The sequence below is a fragment of the Rhinolophus sinicus genome, chromosome 1 (assembly GCF_057876585.1).
Source record: "Rhinolophus sinicus isolate RSI-liver-muscle chromosome 1, RSI-T2T, whole genome shotgun sequence".
Lineage (NCBI taxonomy): Eukaryota > Metazoa > Chordata > Mammalia > Chiroptera > Rhinolophidae > Rhinolophus > Rhinolophus sinicus.
The window spans coordinates 72,882,363-72,904,039 of NC_142501.1; the positions used below are offsets into that span (position 1 = coordinate 72,882,363).

The window sequence follows — 21,677 nt, forward strand, 5'->3', positions numbered from 1 at the left end:
AAGATAACTTCTATTAACATTCTTGACTGTGCGGTTAATATAAACTGCTACAGTTAGTAGCTATTGGGAAGATGAAGCTATTTTACTATAAAGAGAATGAGTACGTAGGTAATAAATCGGTGACTGAAATTTCTAGTTATTTTATGTAAGAATCTCTCTGCAACCTAAGACTTACATAATTGAGGACCTCACTTCTAACTGGTAACTCCCCTGGTGAGATGCCCCAACCAACCACAGACTGGGTTATCCAGCAGTTGGACCCACTCCACTAGATTTGTTGGAACGGTTTTTTCCTGCGAGCACAGCCGCTAGAAACTTTCCGTCCTCCTCCTCCTCCAATATCTTATCGGAGCAGTTTCCCTGCGAGCACAGCCTTGGGAGCTTTCCATCCCCCTACTCCTCCAATATCTTATCAGAGCAGTTTCCTGCGAGCACAGCAGTTAGAGGCTTTCCCGTCAAAACAGTATTGAGCGATCACAGCTCTTAGGGACAGACCTCCCCGGCACCCCGGACAGATTTAACCAATCCCTAGCGCTGGAATAGCAATGGCGCGAATCCCCCCAACCCCGGAGGCCTAACCCTATTATTGACCCCAGTAAGTGCTCAGTCTTTGGGAACAATCCCGCTTAGCCCGCCGGCGTAATAAAGCTGTGTTCTCCATGATCTCTGCGTGCCGCTTGAGTCTCTCGGTCCTCGCCGCTTTTCCGCAACAGACTGGGATGCACCAGAGGTTAGTACTATGACTGCGGTAGGCAGAATAACAGCCTCCCACAGATGCCCACATCTCAATCTCTGGAACGTGTGAGTGTTACTTTACAGGATACAAGGGATTCTGAAGGTGTGATTCAGTTAAGGATCTTGAGATAGGGCAGTTATACTGGATTATGTGAGTGGACCCAACATAATCACAAGTGTCCTCATAAGAGGTAGGCAAGAAGGTCAAAGCGAGGAATAGTATGAGACGTGACAACAAAAGCCAGAGGTTGAAGTGATGGGAGGAAGGGGCCATGAGACAATGAATGAATGCAAGGTCTAGACACTGATAAAAGAAAGGAAATGGATTCTCCCCTCAGAGACTACAGAAGGAGCACACACGTTGCTTTTAGATTTCTGGTACCTAGAACTGAAAGATAATAAAATTTGTGTTCTTTTAAGGACAAAACATGTGGTAACTTGTTACAGAAGCACTAGGAAACTAGCATACTGACTAATGGTGAAATTTAACAGAGAAACCTATTTCAGTATAAGTACAATTTCAGCTGCCTTTAGAGACAACTGAGTTAGCTACAACTACTTGTGTTGATGCCGAGGGTAGACGACCAGTTGTCGGAGAATACTGTAGATAGAATTCTTACCTCAGACAGACCATCAGACTAAATAATCTTTAAATTCCCCACAAAGACTAAAAAAGGGAAAGGCAGCCACAGGACTGAGAAGTTTGCAGAAGGCTCTGATGATAGCATAATCATTGTTAAACGAGAAGAAAAGCAAAGAGGCCTCTGCCGAGGTAATCCTGAAGTACTTAAGCATTAGCCAAACACTTAATAGGCAGGTCTCAAAGTATACTCAAATAATAAAAGAGAATATGTACCAAATTTGTTGGCCCTCCTACTTTGACTAAGGCCCTTTTATTATAGAAACTTCACAGCCCTTCCTTTCCCTCATTCTCACTTTCTGGAGGGCAGAGGAAGAAGAATTCTAATTTAAAAAACCAAATGCCACTGTACAACAATACTTGAGGAAGACTGGTAATTAGCACATAGTTTATAATTGACTTGAATGCATAAATGTCTTACAGTTCAGTTATTGAGAAATTGTACACCAAAAATACTGTCATTACAAATATGCTATGAGTAACAACACACAATATACTGAATCAATAATGATAATGATGAAGCTAAACTAACAGCATTTATAACAAAAGTAACAATATCTTAAAACTGTAACTCACTCAAAATAATACTTGATGTTACCCAAAACTGGGGCAATTCAATTAGTTTGCATGCCCATATATAGCTGTACAACGTTGCCAAATGGTAAATGTAGTAGCCATACTTCTTAAAATACGATTTAAAGCTCTCAATAAATTCTAATAACATACTAATGTTTTATGAGCACCAAATCACAGTAATCATGGAAAACTTACCGTAGTAAGTATGTAAAAATCAAAATTTCAAGAAGTTGGATCATCTCTAGGCCCTTCAGGAAGACATTTCTTAGTGGTTAATTTCTAAACTGATATAAACTTTGGACTTTCACAAAAGATTTTAAGATATATGTTCAATGTACCCTTGTGTCCTGAAGTATATTAGTACCACACATAGAGGATTCAATCCGTATTTTTTGGTATTTATACCTAAGACAATATTACCACAAAAATAGAATTATAGGCAGCTGGAATAATGAATGAGCAAATGAATTTTTTTTAAATGGAAAAAGTAATCTCATGTGGAAGAAGAAAATTAAATGGACGCTAAAGTCAGACTGAGTCCAAGCTTTCACAACTTCATGCCAAGACTACTATAATAGTATCTCGATTAATATCTTTATCTCTCACTCCTCCAAACCATTTTATAGCCCACTTGCTGATTCATCTTATCCAACTCCATAAAAGTATTCAATGACACACCATTGCCTATTCAAAAGTTTCCCATAAATTTGGTCTCTATCTACCATGTCAATCAGTACTCCTGTAAACACTACTCCCTTCCAATTTACCTTAATTTTTCTACTCATTTTTCCCTGAATAAACTTTGAGGAATTCCCCATTTAGCCTTGAGTCTTGCTATCCTCTCTTCCTAGGATGCTCTTCCTGTTCATTTTCAATCCTCTCAATCCTATTACCCATGTTATTCAAAGTTTATGTTCCTTAAGAAAGCTTCTCTGACTACCCCAGTGTACGACCGCCCAATTTTCACAACTTGTGAACTATGCTTTGTTTATGTCCCTCATTTAACACTCACTAAATGCTGTTATTACCTTAACTATCCGTCCCTCTATTTAATCTTCCCCAAAATACCGTAATTCAGACAGACTGCACTGTGTATCTCTCAGCATCTCCCTCACCTGTCACAGTAACAGTACTCTGTACGAAGGCTGCATTCAAAAAAAGTTTACTAGTAATATTTTTAAAACTAGTGCCTGCAATCAGATTTTTAAAAACTTTACTACCTCATACTGACATACTGCTTTATACAGTCAAAGAACTTTCTGGTTTCACTAGATCATTCTGTCCCCATCAAGTAGGCAGGATGAATATTCTTGCCTATATAGTTTTTATTGAAATAGAATGTTTGCCTCAATATTTTAGGTAGAAAAACTGAGAATCAGAGAAAGTGTAAAGCCAACACCAACACACAATACACACAACACAACAGAACATACAACACACATAAAAAACACAAGACAACCACAACACACAATAGACACACCACACACAAAACAACACAACACAAACGACATACAACACACACTGAATACACAACACACAACATAACAACACATAAGAACACAACACCACACAAAATGTAACACACAACACATCACACACAGAAATAAACATACAACACAAAACAAAAAATACAATATAACACACAATACAACTCATAACAAAACAACACACAACACAACAGCACAAAACAAAAACACAACACACAACAGAACACAGCACACTAAACCATGCAACACACAACACAATGGAACACAAAATACAAAACACACAACACACACACAACACAACATACAACAAAAACACAAAACACAAAGACTGAATAGCATAGGGCTTTTTTCAATGTTTTATTGCCTCTCCTGCTTTCTAATTATTTATCTTTTTAAAGAGAAGTTTCAATATTAATACTTGTATTAATAACAACAATAGTAGCTTTTATTTATTGGCTGTTTACAATGTGCGTAGCTTTGTAATAGGTACTTTATTATTACCGTATTTCCCCGAAAATAAGACTGGGTCTTACATTCATTTTTGCTCCAAAAAACACATTAAGGCATATTTTCAGGGGACGTCTTATTTTTTCATGTACAACAATCTACATTTACTCAAATGCAGTCATGTCACCTTCTTCTGGAGCATTGTCATAATGTACTAAATGCATCTGTCTGGCTGACGATCTTAACTGGAGCTAATTTTCAGGGTAGGTCTTATTTTCGGGGAAACACAGTATATTATCTCAATTAAAACTCAAAACAACTCTGGGAGGTAGATATTACTATTATCTTTATTCAATTGATGAGGAAACTGGAAACCTGGAGAATTTAATTAATTACCCAAGTCATACAACTAAGCGACAGGGCTCACATTTTAACACATAATTAAATGTCCACAGAGCTCATGTTCGTATCCCACTTCCCCTAAATCTAAATGATAACTAGCTTAGGCTATGCAGTTCAAAGGTGACATTTTATAAGTAAGTAACTCAAAAGTGGATCTCCAGATTAGTTTCAAATACAGAATATTTCAGTTTGCATTGAAATTATTGGTATTCTCTCTTAAATGAGCTATGTCATAGAAGAAACTTAATGATCAAGAAGAAAAATAATTGCTCTCACTGTTTTTAAAATAATTTGCTCCAACTCTCTATATTAACAGAATTTGGATAAAAAATGATTAAGACTTTATTAATACAGTACAGGTATTCTGGTATGGAATTTATCAGAATAAATAAAAGTAGATAAAATAAATATCTACTTAGATATTTATTTTAAAAGGTAACAAATTTTAAGCAATTCTATTCAGAAAGACAGGTACAGAGTCAACACCTTAGTGGCAAAGTATTCAGAGACAGACAGACCTCAGTTTCACCACTTAAGCTGTGAGCTCTTAGAGAAGATAGGAAACCTTCCTGAGCCTATTTCCCTACCTATAAAAGTGAGGAGAAACAAACATCTACCTTTAGTGGCTCTTATGAGGATAGTCTGACAAAGCATACACTTAGAAAATAGCAATTATTGTTATTATTGGCATTTTTATCAAATATTTCAGCTAAAAATCTTAAGACAGTCCATTAGCATTAAATAAGAAGGTATTTATGGAAAAGTAAATATCATGTTCTAAGACAATGTTTTAACATTTTCCCTGAAATTATAGTGAAAATAAAATAACCTATCATCAGTTTTCCATTTATAATCACCATGAGAATAACCTTCACAAATCAAGTTATTCCCATGTCCATTTTATTCTGTATTAATAAGTTATCATTTTAAAGTTTAACTTTTTTTTTTTTTTTTTTTTTTTTACCATTTAAGAAACTACAAAAAATTTGATCCAGAAATTCAAGAAAGGTTGGGACCAAGTTATGCAGATAAGCAAAATAATATTTTGCTATCAATCATTAGACTGTTCCTACATCTGAGCCTGAACAAAGGACATTCAAGTTAAAATTTACAACCACCTCAATATAATAGTGACTCTTAACTTCATAGCAATATGAAAGATAGAATGTTGGCCTCCACATTATCCCAACAACATAAATTTGTCAAAGAATCTTCTACATAACAAATCATAGAACTACCAGCTGACTACATTTTACACAGTAATACCCTTACTTAAGGTAACAGAAATATTCCTAATAAAGAGTGTATAACTCAAATAGTTAATGGAATCTCTCAAAATGCAAAAAGTGAAATTATCATGGGACAAAAGTTTTTTGGTTAACAAATCATCATTTAATCTACCCAATCAAAAGGCAGGAATGTTTATTACATCTTTATACTTTTATAGACAGACTATATGTGGTAACTACTCTCAATTCCTAATTATTTTAACTGTTTCATTCCCCCCCCACCTGCTCATAACAGCGCATGATCTGAGATTTGGAGGCATTTAATTTCCTCAACTGTTAACATCCTCTTGATTTTACTAAGACAAAAAGGTTTTTGGGAAAAATAAACACAAACTATCGCATCAGTATGTCTCACACTATGTCTGGGAAGGTGTGGGAAGAGGAGGAGTTGGAGTAAAAATATCAGAAAACTAGGTTATGCTCCAATGGACTTGAAACTATCTGTAATTTTCATATTATCTGAGGAGTTAAGGTATTATTTAAAATACTTTTTTTCTCCCTTCTTCTGCACAGCACCCCCCACCCCCACTCTGGTTCAAGCCGTTGTTTCTCAGTCCAGTTGTGTGTAGGACACAGCTCCCTGGCCCATGCTGGTATATGAGCCTTGTGCTCCTGGGGGCTGAGGCACTTGGTAGGCGGTTGTTGGTCGGCTGCTCACAGCAGCTCCGGGCAGCTCTCGAAGGCCAGCCACTCATGGCAGGACATGGTAACTAGCCCACAGCAGCTTAAAATTCTTTTTTAAAGTTTGTTTTAAATACATTTTTAAAATAAAATCATGGCTTACATCATACACTTTATAGCTGTAGATGATAGTACCTTACTATGCTGTATTTGAACCACTCACCAAAGTTCGTTCAGGTTCTCCATCTGCCAAACCGGCCTCCATAGTGAAAGAAGATTGGTTTATGCTTCTCTTTCCGTTAATGTTTAGTCATTCTGTAAATCTGGAAATCCTAGAAGAAGAAAATCATATGTATTAGGACTGGTATAAAATTGTGATAAGTGGAAAATAAAGCATTAAGTACATTAGGAGGGAGAAATCATTTTAGGCTAAGGATACTGGGAAATCAATAAGGGAGAACAGGGTTTGACGTGGCCTGAGGAATGATAAAAGTTCAGAGAAAAATGAAAGAAGAAAATATTCCAAGTGAAGAGAAATAGTAAGAACAAGATTAAAGGCATGACATTGCGCAAAATTTGAAAAGATGCTTAAATCTGCTTTTAATTAATGAAATAGAATTAGACTATTTTTTTTTCCATTATTACACTGGCAAAAAGAAGTGTGCTAACACTGGTGAGAATGTAGGAAACAGATATTCTCATACATTTGTGTGATAAGAATATAAATCATAATTTTTCGGAGGACAATTTAAAATACATATGCTTTCATCCAGCATTTTCTAGGCTAGGAATTATCCCATACATATACTTATACAAATGCACAAAGATATATAAATAAACACACCCAACAAAGTAATAGATATGATGGAAACTAGAAACAACCTCAATATCCATCATTAGGAACTTGCTTAAATTATATTACAGATATAAACAGAACACCATGCTGCAACATTTTTTTTAAGGAGGTAGATCTATATACACCAAACTAGAAAGAAGGCCACAACACATTAGGTAGAAAAAGCAAATGATAGGATGTTATATATAAACAGTCTTCGTGTTTCTTTATTTTTCAATTTTTACAATGAACATGTATTACTTTTATACTTATTTTTATTTTGCAAAGTCTTAGACAAGTATGTCTTCATCACGTCTTTCTTTTGAACTTTTAAACAAAACCTCCAAGCTGAACTCCTATAATAACTGTACATATTCCAAAATCTCTAATAATGTCTTTAATAATTCTTCCTTAAAACAGCTAACAAAACAAAAGCCAATACATCAGAAGACCCCTAGTCATTTCTTGGAGTTCCAAAAACATTTCTTTTTTTCTGCAAGCATAAAAGGTTGCACTGATGTGTCAATGCTGGTGAAAATAATTTTTTAATTGTGCTTTGGAGGGCTGGCATTAGGTTTCTCTGATATAACCAATATGATTAGCCCAAACTAAGTTGACTTCCAACTTATGAGCCTTATGTACACTTCCTCACTATATGTATTACACTGCATTGTGATTATTTGTTCTCATGATCCAATTTTCTTCAAGGACAGAGATTATGTTTTATTGGTCTATCCAGCACTAGTTCATGGTAGACATTTAATAAACATTTGTTGCACTTAATTAATACTGTCAATTCAGTTTCCTATATGAATAAATAACAATCCAAAAAAGCAGATGATACATAAATTATATAGTTATTGTTATAATCCAAGCAAGAGACAATGATGATTTGTGCCAGAATAGTAGCAGGGGATGTGGTCATCCTATCAAATTCTAAATATTCATAAGCACTTTGGAAAAAAAAACAACAACTAAGTGATTGCTTGATTAAAGCAGTCTGTCTATCCAAATGAATTTCAACAAAATTATTGTAAAATAGTACAGTATTTATAGTATAGTTTGGTATGCGTCTTAGAGTATGATAATATTTTGGCCCCTATGAATTATGTTAAGGTTCCCTACATTCTAAAAATAACAACAATTAGGATTTGATGATATTGGAAGACCAGGAGGCAGGCAAAAATCTGGACGCTGCTGGGCAAGGGGGAAGGGCTAGTTATCTCACTGTGGCTGTACAACCTGAGGACAGACAGAGAGAAGAAACAGACTGAACTAATCACACCAATTCTTTGAAGAGGGAAAGGCATAGTAAATGACCTAAAGATATAAAGGTGAAAAGAGGGCAAAAAACCCAGGTGACTCCACTTATCTGGATTTCTCTGGAGCATGTAGGTATGTATGCACTCCTATACCTACATGCTCCAGAGCACTACCTCTTTCCAAAAAACCCTTGTAAAAAAGCGCCTTATTACTATGCCTATGTGTATCTATTTCACAAAGTCATTCTACTCTAGTTAGCATTTATTTAATAATTACTTGACAATACATTAAATCTCAATAAATTACTTAAATTCTGAACTAGAAGGGCATCCAAATACCTTTTACATCTTCAGATTAGGCAAATTCATTAAATATTTAAGATAGACGCATTGTTAGATATATGTACATATGTATCAATCATCCATCCAAATGGCAATGGTTACTAATAAAAAACACAAAGAAAAATGTACTAAAGATTTTCTTGATTTGTTGCTTTATAAAAAACACACTACTTATGTCGAGTCCATCCAAACAATATCATCAGCACTTTGCTCAAGGGAAAAACATCAGGTAACATAGTGTTAGCCTAAGTTCAGTGAAAAACAGGAAATCACTTCTACCAAACCTCTGGCAAGGCACAAAACAAATTCCATTTCCCATTATCTCTGGACCAAGGCACTAACACACATTGTTCATAAAATTTATGGTTTATAAACTTTAACACGTTGCGTACAGATCACGAGAATCTTCACGAGGGATTTAAACCCTGCCGTACGCAACGTGTTAATACATACTGTTGCTCCCCCATCAATTATATGTCCTTCATAGGGCTCAAAACACATTCATCAAATATTTATTTACAGCTTGTCATGTAAAAGATACTGTTCTAGATTCTGAATATAGAGAACAATAAACCTCATTCCTGTCCTAGCTGAGACAGTAAAATATACTGGCCAGTATACTGCAATGCAACGAGCTTTATGACAGAGGTACAAACTACATGATGTTACCTACAGCAGTACTTAAGGATATTAAACCCAGACTTTTGGAGGTGGTAGAGTGAGAAAACCAGACCCACCACACACACACACACACACACACACACAAACTACACAAACCACAAAAACCCTTGCAAAGCCCCTTTTATATTAAATACAAACAAACTATCAGAAGTAGATTATATAAATAAACCTAACTAGGATTAATTAATGCAGAACCTTTTATAAACATTTACAATCGAAGGGCTTTCTTATCTTATGCAGTCTATTTTGAACTCAGGTTTACATTTTTTTGAGATTCATCTATTTGGTTTTAGACTCAGTAACAAAACTATCTTCCAATAGATACATAATGCTACAAAAGAATAAAGAAAGAAAGAACAACTAACACAATCTCAAATTACTACACAGCAGTTTATAATTTTTTTTTTTAAAAGAATGTGTGGAAAAGGAATAGATTAGAAAGATCATTTCTTAATTTGAAAATAAACTTTGGTTACAGAAAGATTCTATCATATATATAAATTACTGAACATTTTACAGAGTTGGATACAGAGAAAAAGTATTTATGATAGAGACTATAACTCACTTAAAGTAATATAAGTTTCCCTAAAGGTATCAAGCCAACCTACAGAAAGGTACACAAGACCCCTCTTATTATACATTCATAATTCCTCTTTGAAACCTCAAGGGAAGAAAAAAAAATCATTCCAAAGTGAAATATATACCTCTATGTGTTTCAAAAGAAATAGCAAAATAGCACAGGGAAATAACAATCAATCCAGTAGCACCCAGACCCCAGCACCAGTCAGTGGTCTCTAAATATCACTTCTCATTAAAAGACAGCAGGGCTTCTTGGAGAAATGGTACATTCCAGGTCTCAGACAACAAATGTACAAGGTGAGCCTACAGTATCTTACATTCCAGGAACTTTCATATCTAAGCAAAAAGTCTATCAAACACTACTGGAGTCATATAAAGAAGACTCAAGATCAACCTGAAGGGGCTCCCAGTAGCCAAAGGTGGGACAGCTTTGCAAAGAAAATTTATATCTATAAAAGACACGTTTAAAATCAAAGAGCTCATCATTTATTTCAAAAAATTAGAAAAGCAAATTAAACCTAAAAAAAAGTAAAAGGAAACAAAGAGCAGAAATAAATGACAAAACAATAATGCAAGAGAAAATCAACAAAGTCAAAGGTTTGTTCTTTGAAAACAATAAAATAGACAAATGCCAGGTAAGACTAAGCAAAGAAAAGAAGACAGCAGAAATAAACAATGACTAATAAAGGAGACATCACAACAAAGTCTCCAAATATTAAAAGTATCCTAAAAGGAAATTATAAATAACTCTTTGAAAATTTACAATAGACTGATTCCTAGAAAAACCCAGCTTACTGAAACTTACACAAGAAGAAACAGAAAATCAGAATAGTCCTATTGTATGCATTATAAGAAACTTTCCAATAAAGACAAGTCTCACTGTGCATTACTTCACTAGTGAATTTTATCCAACACTGGGGATTGGGGAGGGACAGAAATCTTATATGAATTTTTCCAGAAAAGCAAAGATGAAGCAGTATTACCCAATTAGTTTTATAAGGTCAACATAACCCCGATATAAAACTAGACAAGGACATTTGAAGACAGGAAAATTATGACTCAAGACGTGTACCTCAAAATCCTAAACAGAATATATGAAAACCAAATCTAGTGATACGTAAAAAGGATCACCATTAAAATCAAATTAATTTTATCTGTTCAAAAAAAAATCTATATAACCCACTACATCATATTAAAGGAAAAAAGTCACATGTTCATTGTAATAGATGCTGAAAAAGAATGATGCAGTTTATACCTACTCATGATAAAAACTCTTTCCAGACTATAAAGAGGAAAAAAAACCTGCCTAATCAAATAAAATTGACATAAAACATCACACTTAATGTGAAATGTTGAATGTTTTTAAAGGTAGAAAAGGATTTCTTAAATACAAAGCACTAACCATAAGTACAAAAACTTATCAACTACATAAAAAGGAACTTATATTCATCAAAAGACATCAAAAGCCAGTGAAAAGGCAAGTGGCAGTGTACAAGAGAGTTGCCACACATGTTACAGACAAATGGCTCACAGTCCAACTAGTATGAAGAATTCCTATAAATCAATAAGACAAACATGTAACCCAATAGAAAAAATGAGGAAGAGACTTGAACAGGCATTCACAAAAGCAGACACTCAAATGGCCAATAAACATATGATATGGAGCTCTAAAACCATAGAGATGCAACTACAAGCCCATAAGAATAATTGGAATTAAGAAGATTGACAATACCAAGTATTGGTAAGAAATGAAGGAATAAAAACTCACACACTGATGTTTGGGAATAGTAAGTTAGTATAACCACTATGGAAAAAGTTAGGCCTTACCTTCCCTCTAAAGTTGGAGATACGTAGCCCCAAAGATAACAGCAATTTACACTCTCAGGTACATATATACCAATATTTGAAAAAGTGCATTCACAATTACACCAAGAAATATATTCAAAAATATTCATAGCGAAATAATAAACAAAGAAAACAAACAAAAATATATTCACAGCAATATTATTTATAATAGCCAAAATCTAGAGGGGGGCATATTCACCAACAGAAGATATAAACAACTGATAAATTCAAACAATGGAACACAACAAAAGAAAACTACCATTATATGGATTATTCTCCATAAAACGTTTTACATAACAGTATATATAATATATAATCCAATTTAAACAGGGTTAAAAAAATAAGACAAATTAATCAATGGCACAGAAATCCAAATAATGGTTTATCTTTGAGGAGGATGGATGGGGTAATGATGAGGATGGGACACGGGGTTTCTGAATGCTATCAATGTTCCATTTCTTGACCTGGTCAGTGCCTACACAATTTTAACAATACACTGAACTCCACATTTATTGTATAAATGTATAAATGTGTTATCTTTACAATAAAAAAATTAATCATTCTAAGGCAAAAATAATTTAAATAAGAGGTAGGTGGGGAATACCCCTATTCCCCACCTACCTCTTATTTAAATTATTTTTTAATTATTAAAATTAAATTATTTAAATTATTAAAAGCCCTTTTAGAGGTTTCGAACTCTAAATTTCTGATAAAATCAGTGGCCCACTAAATCTAATACACCATCATATATTATTAGGTTGGTTGGTGCAAAAGTAATTGTGGTTTTTGAAATTATTTTTAACCTTTTAAACCACAATTATTTTTGCACCAACCTAACAGGCAACAGTTTAGCATTCTTACATCACAGTGAGGAGATACCCTAAGTCTATCCATTGGATACATGCAGAACTACTTTTTAAACACAATCACCTTATACCTCAGCTAAATAGCTTGAGTAAAAGATAACTGGATCTTCCTCGTACTCAATTGTACCACAGAATTGAAAGAATAAGGTGACAACATAAAAGCAGGCAACAGAAAATAAAATTAAAGCTTAAAGGCTAATAAAATAACAACCATTTTCATGCTCTCTAGAACATGTTTCCGGAGAAAATTATAATTTTAAAATTTCAGGCGAGGTCTTGAAAATATTTTATGCTGATTACCTAATATACATGAAATTTTAATTATAAAAATAGTTTTATCAAATATCAATGGCAAATATTAAGCATAAATAGTATCTATTAATACATTCATTTATATTATTCCATCACCTGGTACTTAAATTGTTTTAAGAATGGTAATTAACAGCTCTATAACTGTATATACAATACAAACAGGTTATATTTGCTGAGATAGATGGCAATGGTAAATTTCAAACATTTGGCTTTAAGAACATAAGAAATCAAAATGACATACAAAGAATTTATTAGTTTAATAAAAACGACCAGAAACAATAATCACAGTTTTCCCTTTCACTTGCCTCCCACACAGGGTCCTATAAAACATCTCAGAGAAAATGACTTGAAACAAAAGGCTACAAGACAAAAAAAAAAAAAAAAAAAAATGGGTCATTTAATTGTTCTGGAAAATTTTGTTATGAACTTCTTGTCATAAACAGATATTCCAAATGTTTTTAAATGAATGAATGAACTTGAAAAATGTATACTAATAGCCTATTAGTTCTAAAAAAGGGCCAGACAAGCGCAAATGGACTCCATTTCTCCTCTGCGCAGTGCTGTTTCCTCCTCTGTGCACTCAAAGTGCTTCTAGCAGAACTGATCACACTATATTTCTAAATATTTGTTTATACATCTGCCTCTCCCATTTAGATCCAAAGATCTATGATGACAGTTTACACAAATTAATGAGTGCCTGATACGTGTGCCAAGCATTACGCTACCCTGGAGAACCACAGTGCACAAAATACACATGATCCATGACCTCTGCATGAGGTCATGGGAAGCTTCTCATTGGAAGCGATGTTTTAATGTTTTAAGCTGAGACCTAAAGGATGAGCAGCAGTTAGCTAAAGACGGGCAAGAAACACATCCCAAGCGAGAGAATGCATGAGCCCTAACGCAGCAAGCCACTCCTATATTCTTCTGTATTTCCAGTAGCACTACACATGGCACGACTATTACATCAGTGATAATGAGATGATGGGGCAAGAGGTGTGAGTGAATGGAAGGATGGAAGAGAAAAAATTAAGTCAATGTAAGATCAGCCCTATTTCACCCAGCCCTGGGTACTGTGAATTTGACAATTCACATTTAAACATACTATTTAATTAGACCATTTTAAGAAATAAAAACAAAGAACTGGTGAGGGCCCATTCAGTAGCTGCTTCTCTTAGTCATAATAAGCTAACATGGAAAAGAAGCAATTACAGTGTGTAAAATTTTGATGTTCCTCTACTCTAGAACAAGAAAGTTCTCAAAAGAATAATGTGTTAAATAGAAAGAGCAAATTATTTTTTTCCATCACTTTACATACCTGCTATTTTCTTCCTAAAAGCATTTCTTGTACTTTAAGAATCCAACAACAGGGTTCAAATCTGTCTCACACCCACTAAATCAGCACCTAACATCGTGTGAATATAACATCCTTAACTGTTCATAACACACACCTTGGGTTTTCACAGTAGCCAAAACTGAATTCCTAATTATGCAAACCTGTTGCGACTGTAAAGGAGTGTGAATAATAAGACAACGCTTCTGCCTACCAAAATGAGTTATTAAAAAGTGGTGCGTGGCAAATGTGGAGAAACTGGAACCACTGTATACTGTTGATATGAATGTAAAAGAGTTTGAGCACTGTGAAAAATAGCACGGTGGTTCTTCAAAAAATTAAAAACAGATGACCACGTGATCCAGCAATCACACTTCTGGGTACATACCCAAAAGAACTGAAAGCAGAGACTTGAACAGATCCTTGTACACCCATGCTCACAGCAGCATTATTTACAATAGCTAAAATGTAGACATGTCCATTGATAGATGAATGAACAAAATGTGGTATACAAGTACAGTGGAAATTACTTACCCTTTAGAAAAAAGGAAATTCTGACACATGCTACAACATGGATGGACCCTGAGGACATTATGCTAAGTGAAATAAGCAAGTCACACAAAAAAACACATACTATATGATTTCATTTATATGAGGTACCTAGAGTAATCAAAACCAAAGAGACAAAGTAGAACAGTGGTTGCCAGGAGCTGAAAGAAGGGGAAATTAGGGAGTTATTGTTTAATAGTATACAATTTCAGTTTTATAGAATAAAAAGAGTTCAGGAGATGAATGGGGGTGATGATTATACAACAATATGAATGTACTTGACTGCACTGAATTGTACACTTAAAAGTGGATAAGATGGTAAGTTTTATGGCATGTGTGTTTTACCACAATTTTTTTTTTATTTTGGGGAGGAAAAAGCGGTGTGGATTTTTCCTATTGAGAGATCAGATTCAAGACATACAAACTTTTCCTCAACAATGACAAAATTGTCTAGTTCTGTCTACAAATAAATCAGTTATGGTGGCACTGTGACCCCTTTCCCTGATGTACTAATTATTCACACTGAATCATTTAAACCTGATGATTTCTTGTTTCACTTGTGAGCAAATGACCCTGCCCTTCCTATAACAGGTTAAATCTTAAATCTTTCAAGTAAGCTAAACTATAACTTTGCTGCTTCTTAAGGACTACCCATAAACTAAGTAGTTCTAGAACTCTTAAATTTTTTAAACAGAAAAAAATTACCTACATAAAATCAACTATAACACGTGAAAAATAGAAGTTATATGGTTAAGGTACATGCACATGGTCCTAAGCCAATATTTGATTTACTTGAATTTTAAATTGTCTACTTTAAAATTGGAAAAATAAAATAATTCAGGACCACAACGAAATTGCAGATCAAACAAGATAAATATTTTAAGTTAAATTATGAGGGGGGTATTAAAAATGAAGTATTTACTAATGCTTGAAGAAGTATCTTTGAGGATGCATAACAAATATAGAAAAATGGTGAAATGTAATAACATTTTAAACATTTGAAAAAATAAAAATTATAAAGAAAAAAAACAAAATTGTAAAAACTACAAGATTAATAATTATAATGTACAAAGAACCCCTTAAAGCATATACAATCTTAAGACCTCATTCATTTACTAAACTAATATTTTTCAGCACATTCTATGTGCCAACCACTATTCTAGCTTAATAAGAATCAGAAATAAGTGATTATCCTTATTATCATAAAGGGAGTTACTGACCAGAAGAGGGCATGAGAGAGCTGGAAATGTACTATATCTCGAGGAGTAGTGGTGACTTGGATACAACATGTGAACAATTCATTAAGCTGCACATTTATGACATTAGTCTATGTAAGCTGTACACCAACCTTTTTGTGAAAGCTCATTCACGTTGCCTTCCATTGTTGCTAACTGGTCTTATATATATATTACTTCAATTTTAATTCAAAGAACCTTAAATTTCTGGCATAGCCAAAGAGTATTACATGTCTCACTGTGATCACAGATGTTTTAAATAACCCAAAAGGAGAAAAGAGATGCATATATTTAAAAATATTACCATTAACAGTCAAATACTAAATTAAATCATTGGGTTCTATTCATCAACATATAGCTCAAAAGTATTAACTGAATTTTCCCCAATGCTCTGTAAGCCATAATGAGGCTGTCAGATATGAACTTAACAATTTTTCTCTGTTATCACTGTTTTTCAGTAGTGACTGGTGTACCAACTTCACAAGTTTTACATATATACCAGGATATATGTATTTACTTAATTTTTAAAATCGCCTTTATCTTTAATTAGCCTTATCTAATAAATTTCAAGAATTTACTGGTTTGAGTCATAGGTTCCATTTTTTTCTAATACACATAATATACAACACTCATCAATAACACTCATCAACATATAACACTCAACAACAAAAATGTTCATCAATAGGCCAGTAAAAGTCATCTCACACCACCATACCAAATATTGGGAGACCTAGCCACAAATTGTTTCACCCCTTTGATCATCCTCAAGGCATTCTTTCTATGTCCTGACATAGCAACATGAGATATAAAGAGTATTAGTGAACCTCATTTCAAGTCCACACCTCTACTGAAACTAACAGTGGACCTTTAGGCAAACTATTTTATGTCGCTGGACCTCAGTTTCCTCATAAGTAAGATTATGAAACTAAAATGGCCATCACTGAGATTCCTTACAATGCTAATATTCTACAACGTAACAGCTAGCAGTTCTACCACTTGTCTAAACATTGCTGACATAATCACTGCAATGCAAATGAATATAAGTTGTATCAAGTACCATCTCAACTTCAGGTCCATACTAGAACATGTCTTCAGAATAATACATTAAGGAAAAAAAAAAACAATGTGAGGCAACTTACAATATCCACAGCAAATCAATAAAGCACATTATAGTTTTCTAAGTTTATTCAAATTCAGGGTAAAAGCTTTTTGCCTTACATGATGAGTACAGTTAGCTCCTCAAAAAAAGTCAATTCGAGTAGATGATCAAAGCAATATGTACATTGTAAATATTTTATTACAACTGAAATGCACATACATATGCACTCCCCTCCAATCTTTTGATGAAGGACATTTTCACTGACTATCGATCTGCAAATTAAGAGTTGAGCATCATTTGCCTTGCTTAAACCACAGCTGTGATCAATCATCTGCGATCTCTAGTTTAGTTCTTTAAAATGAAGCAAAACTTAAAACCACTTGCAAAGCCATCAACTTAGAAAATCCTCCTAAATGTTTACAATTAGTTTTCCTATCTTTCCTAGTTATCTACCGTGTTTCCCCCAAAATAAGACCTAACCGGACCATCAGCTCTAATGCGTCTTTTGGAGCAAAAATTAATATAAGACCCGGTATTATATTTTTATTATATTATATTATATAAAACTAGGTCTTATATTACATTAAAATAAGACTGGGTCTTATATTAATTTTTGCTCCAAAAGACACATTAGAGCTGAAGGTCCAGCTAGGTCTTATTTTCAGGGAAACACGGTAGTTACCGTAGCCACACCAAGTCCCAAGGGAGCCATGTGCACAGGCCCAGATGGATGCCTGTAGAAGCAACAGGATGCAAAGCAGAAGAGCTCTGAGCTTAAGAACCCCATTCGTTTTTGTAATGGACAGTAAGCAAACCTGTCCTTTCCTCAGGAGGAAGACATTACGTAGTTCTGCCTTCCAAAGCCAGTCCCTATACAAACATCCTTGAAAAGATAGTCCAGAACAAAGGGCAGTTAGTGTTTTACTTGAAAGATATGCAGAAACCCAAGATACCAATAGAGAATTGTCTTACAACAGCCTGCTTATCCAACACCCTGTAACATTTCACCTTATACTATGTAAGTGTCATTGTTAATAATAGATCGAATCATCAGTGATTCATAAACCATTCCTAAGAGCATTTTTGGAAATGTCTACTGAGTTGTGTAATTAGCAAATTCTTTTTCATCAGCTTTTAAACAATTTGAAAACTCTTTTTATATAAATCACACTTTGTCAAGTCCACTCTTAATTATTGAATGACTTCTGCATCAGTTAACCATCACCCAAAAGGATTCAGGAACCAACACAGTGCCACAGGAGCCCCCAGACTCCATTCTCCCACAAAGATAACAATTAGACAGTTATCTATGAAAAGAAAAATAGCTTTGGGTGAGATGTGCAATCCATTTAAAAAACTTCAGCAACACAACTGAACGAAAACATGAACTGCTGCACAAAAAGGGAAAGAAAACAGCTTTACTTTGCCTGAGAGACAGAGACAGAGACAGAGACAGAGACAGAGACAGAGAGAGAGAGAGAGAGAGAGAGAGAGAGAGAGAGAGAGAGAGAGAGAGAGAGAGAGAGAGAAAGAGGTGCTCAGCACCAAGAAGGAACTCCCTAGCAAAGTTCGCCATGCCGGGAAAGGGAGAGCAGAGTGAGCAACCAGCTTCCCCAGCCCTTACAGGAACTGCATGAAGGAAGTACTTCCACTTCACCGCATGAAGAGAATGGCAAAGCTGAGACATATAGACAAGGCTAGGAACAAGGCAGAAAAGCAAGGGCTCCTAAGAGCAGCCACGCAGTGGAAGCAACCAGTTCAGGGACCTGCTCTGCAGAGGACCCTAGCAACTCTCTACACTGGAAAACACAGCTACCACAAACTACCTGTAGATTTCTCCAGCTATTGCCCCACAGGTATTTGCATTCACTGATACCAGCTTCCTGAACTCCGCTCCATTCCTTCCCCTCACCTGCCCCCACTGGAGCCTGGGGACCCACACAGACAGCCAGTCCAGGCCTCTGTGATTGCACAAGCGCCAGCCTAGTCCTGCACCGCTGTGTGTGCGCTCTGGACTAGCCTCTCCAGTTGTGTACTTATATGGCAGTGGCCGGATGCCTGGTACCATCCTCCATGCTGTGTGCATGTTCAGGGGGAGAATGTGCAGCCATGGAAGAGCAAACCAACAGCCAGGGCACCCGGAGCTGCTTGGAGGTCCAGATCAGGCCCTGTCTTCTGTTACTGGCCTGTACCACTGCACCACCTGCAGCTAGCCCCTCCAGCCGTGCACCTCCATGCCCCTGGCCTGACCCCCATCACTAGCCTCCACTGCCATGCACCCATGGTGAGATGCGGCAGTCATAGCAGCACACGCCGACAGCCAAGGCCCCCACAGCTATCTGTCTGCCTGATCCCCATCACATGTAAGTTTGCAACCACACCTGCCACTACACAGGTACCTGCAACTGGCCCCCACAGCTGAGGGTGTGCATACCACCAGTTTCGGCCACTACTACTACGTGCCCTGAACCCTAGCTCCTGAACCTGGAGGTGCTACTGAGGACTCCAACAGCTCCGGAAGCCCCTGTGGATCCCCCACAGTGGTAACCAAACACTACATAGTTGTTGATGCTGTGGATTCCAATGGCCTGAGCCAGTGAGCCACCAGGTCCCCTAAAAAGCCAGTGCTGTCACACACCCCACACTTGGTACCCTACACACTAGATTCAGGGTCATAGCATGTTTTAGCATGCTCTCACCTACAGGTGAAAGTCTCCCCTTACTGAAGTCAGTCCATAAAATCTGGAAGGGATTTACTGTTTCTTCAAATGCACAGCTACCTACCCAAGGTTATAAGGATCACAAAACACCAGGGAAATATAACTCAACCAAAGGAATACAGTAAATCTCCAGTTTCAGGCCCCAAAGAAATGGAGATCCCAGAATTGACCAACGAAGAATTTAATAATTCCAAAGATGTTCAGAGAACAATAAGAGAACAGATAAATGATTTAACAATATCAGGAACACAATACAAGAAGATGAGAAGTTCACAAAAAATATGGAAAACAAAAAAGAACCAAAATTTTGTGGCTGAAGAATACAGTAACTAAACCAAACAATTCAATAATCAGCATCAACAGCAGACTAGACCAAGCAGAATAAATAAATCAGTAAACTCAAAGACAGATCTTTTGAAATAATCCAGTTAAAGGAGCAAAAAAGAAAAAAGAGTGAAAAGGAATGAAAATAATCTGTGGGTTTTATGAGATACCATTAAGAGAAATAAGGCAAATATCATTGGAGTCCCAGAAGGGGAAGTCAGGGAGAAAAAGATAGAAAGCTATTTAAAGAAATAATAGCTGAGAACTTCTCAAACCTGGGGAGAGATTTGGGTATTCAAATACAAGAAGCTAATAGGTTACCCCCAAATTTCAATCCAAAACAATCTTCTCCAAGACACATTATAATAAAGTGGTATAAAATCAAAGACAAAGAGAGAATTTTAAATGCAGCAAGAGAAAATACATTCTTGCATACAAGGGAACCCCCAAAAGTCTATCAGTGGATTTCTCAGCCGGGACCTTGCAGGTCAGGAGAGAATAGAATGATGATATAGTCAAAGCACTGAAAGAAACTGCAACCAAGAATACTTTACCCAGCAAAGCTTCCCATAAATGAAGGCAAGATAAAGACTTTCCCAAATAAAAGCCAGAGGTGTTCTTCACTACTAGACCTTGACAAGAAATGCTGAAAGGACTTCTTCAAACTGAAACTAAAGGATACTAACTAGTAACATCAAAACTTATGAGGCAAGTATATAGTCAGATTCAGAATATTCTTATACTGTAATGTGGTGGTGTGTTAACCACTTACCACAAGCATAAAGGTTAAAGGACATATATTAAAAATAGCTATAGCTATAATAATTTGTAAATAGATACACAATATAAAAAGATGTAAAGTGTAATATCAAAAACATAAAATGTGGGGGCAGACAGGTGGCTCAGTTGGTTAGAGCGTGAGCTCTGGGTAATGGGGCTGCCGGTTCAATTCCCACATAGGCCAGCTCCTGGGTGGCCAGATGGCTCAGTTGGTTGGAGTGAGGGCTCTCAACCACAAGGTTGCCGGTTCGACTCCCACAAGGGATGGTGGGCTGTGTCTCCTGCAACTAACAACAGCAAGTGGACTTGGAGCTGAGCTGCGCCCTCCACAACTAATATTGAAAGGAAAACAACTTGACTTGGAAAAGTCCCAGAAGTACGCACTGTTCCCCAATAAAGTCCTGTTCCCCTTCCCCAATAAAATCTTAAAAACAAAACAAACAAACAAAAACCATAAAATGTGATGGAAGGGAATAAATAAGCAGTTTTTTATGAAACCAAAGTTAAGTTGCTGTCAGCGTAAAGTAGGCTGTCATATCTATAAGATGTTTCAAGTAAGCCTAAGGGTAACCAGAAAACAAAAACCTACAGAAGGTACATACAAAATAAAGAGAATCAAAATATAGCATTATGGAAAATAATCAATTCACAAAGGATGAGAGCAAGAGAGGAAGAAAAGAACAAAGGAACTACAAAACTGGCAGAAAACAATGAACAA

General features: G+C 35.7%; 1 protein-coding gene across 11 annotated transcripts in view; it reads right to left on the minus strand.

The window, feature by feature from the left end:
• The window catches only part of OSBPL8 (oxysterol binding protein like 8), a 150,220-nt gene that overhangs the window by 97,429 nt on the left and 31,114 nt on the right, over window positions 1-21,677 (minus strand). For all 11 annotated transcript variants that reach the window (XM_074325390.2, XM_074325393.2, XM_074325395.2 and 8 more), the window contains one exon: window positions 6,421-6,529. In XM_074325390.2, the coding sequence (XP_074181491.1) occupies window positions 6,421-6,462 (42 nt within the window). In that variant the 5' untranslated portion in view covers window positions 6,463-6,529. The remainder of the gene's footprint in view (window positions 1-6,420; window positions 6,530-21,677) is intronic.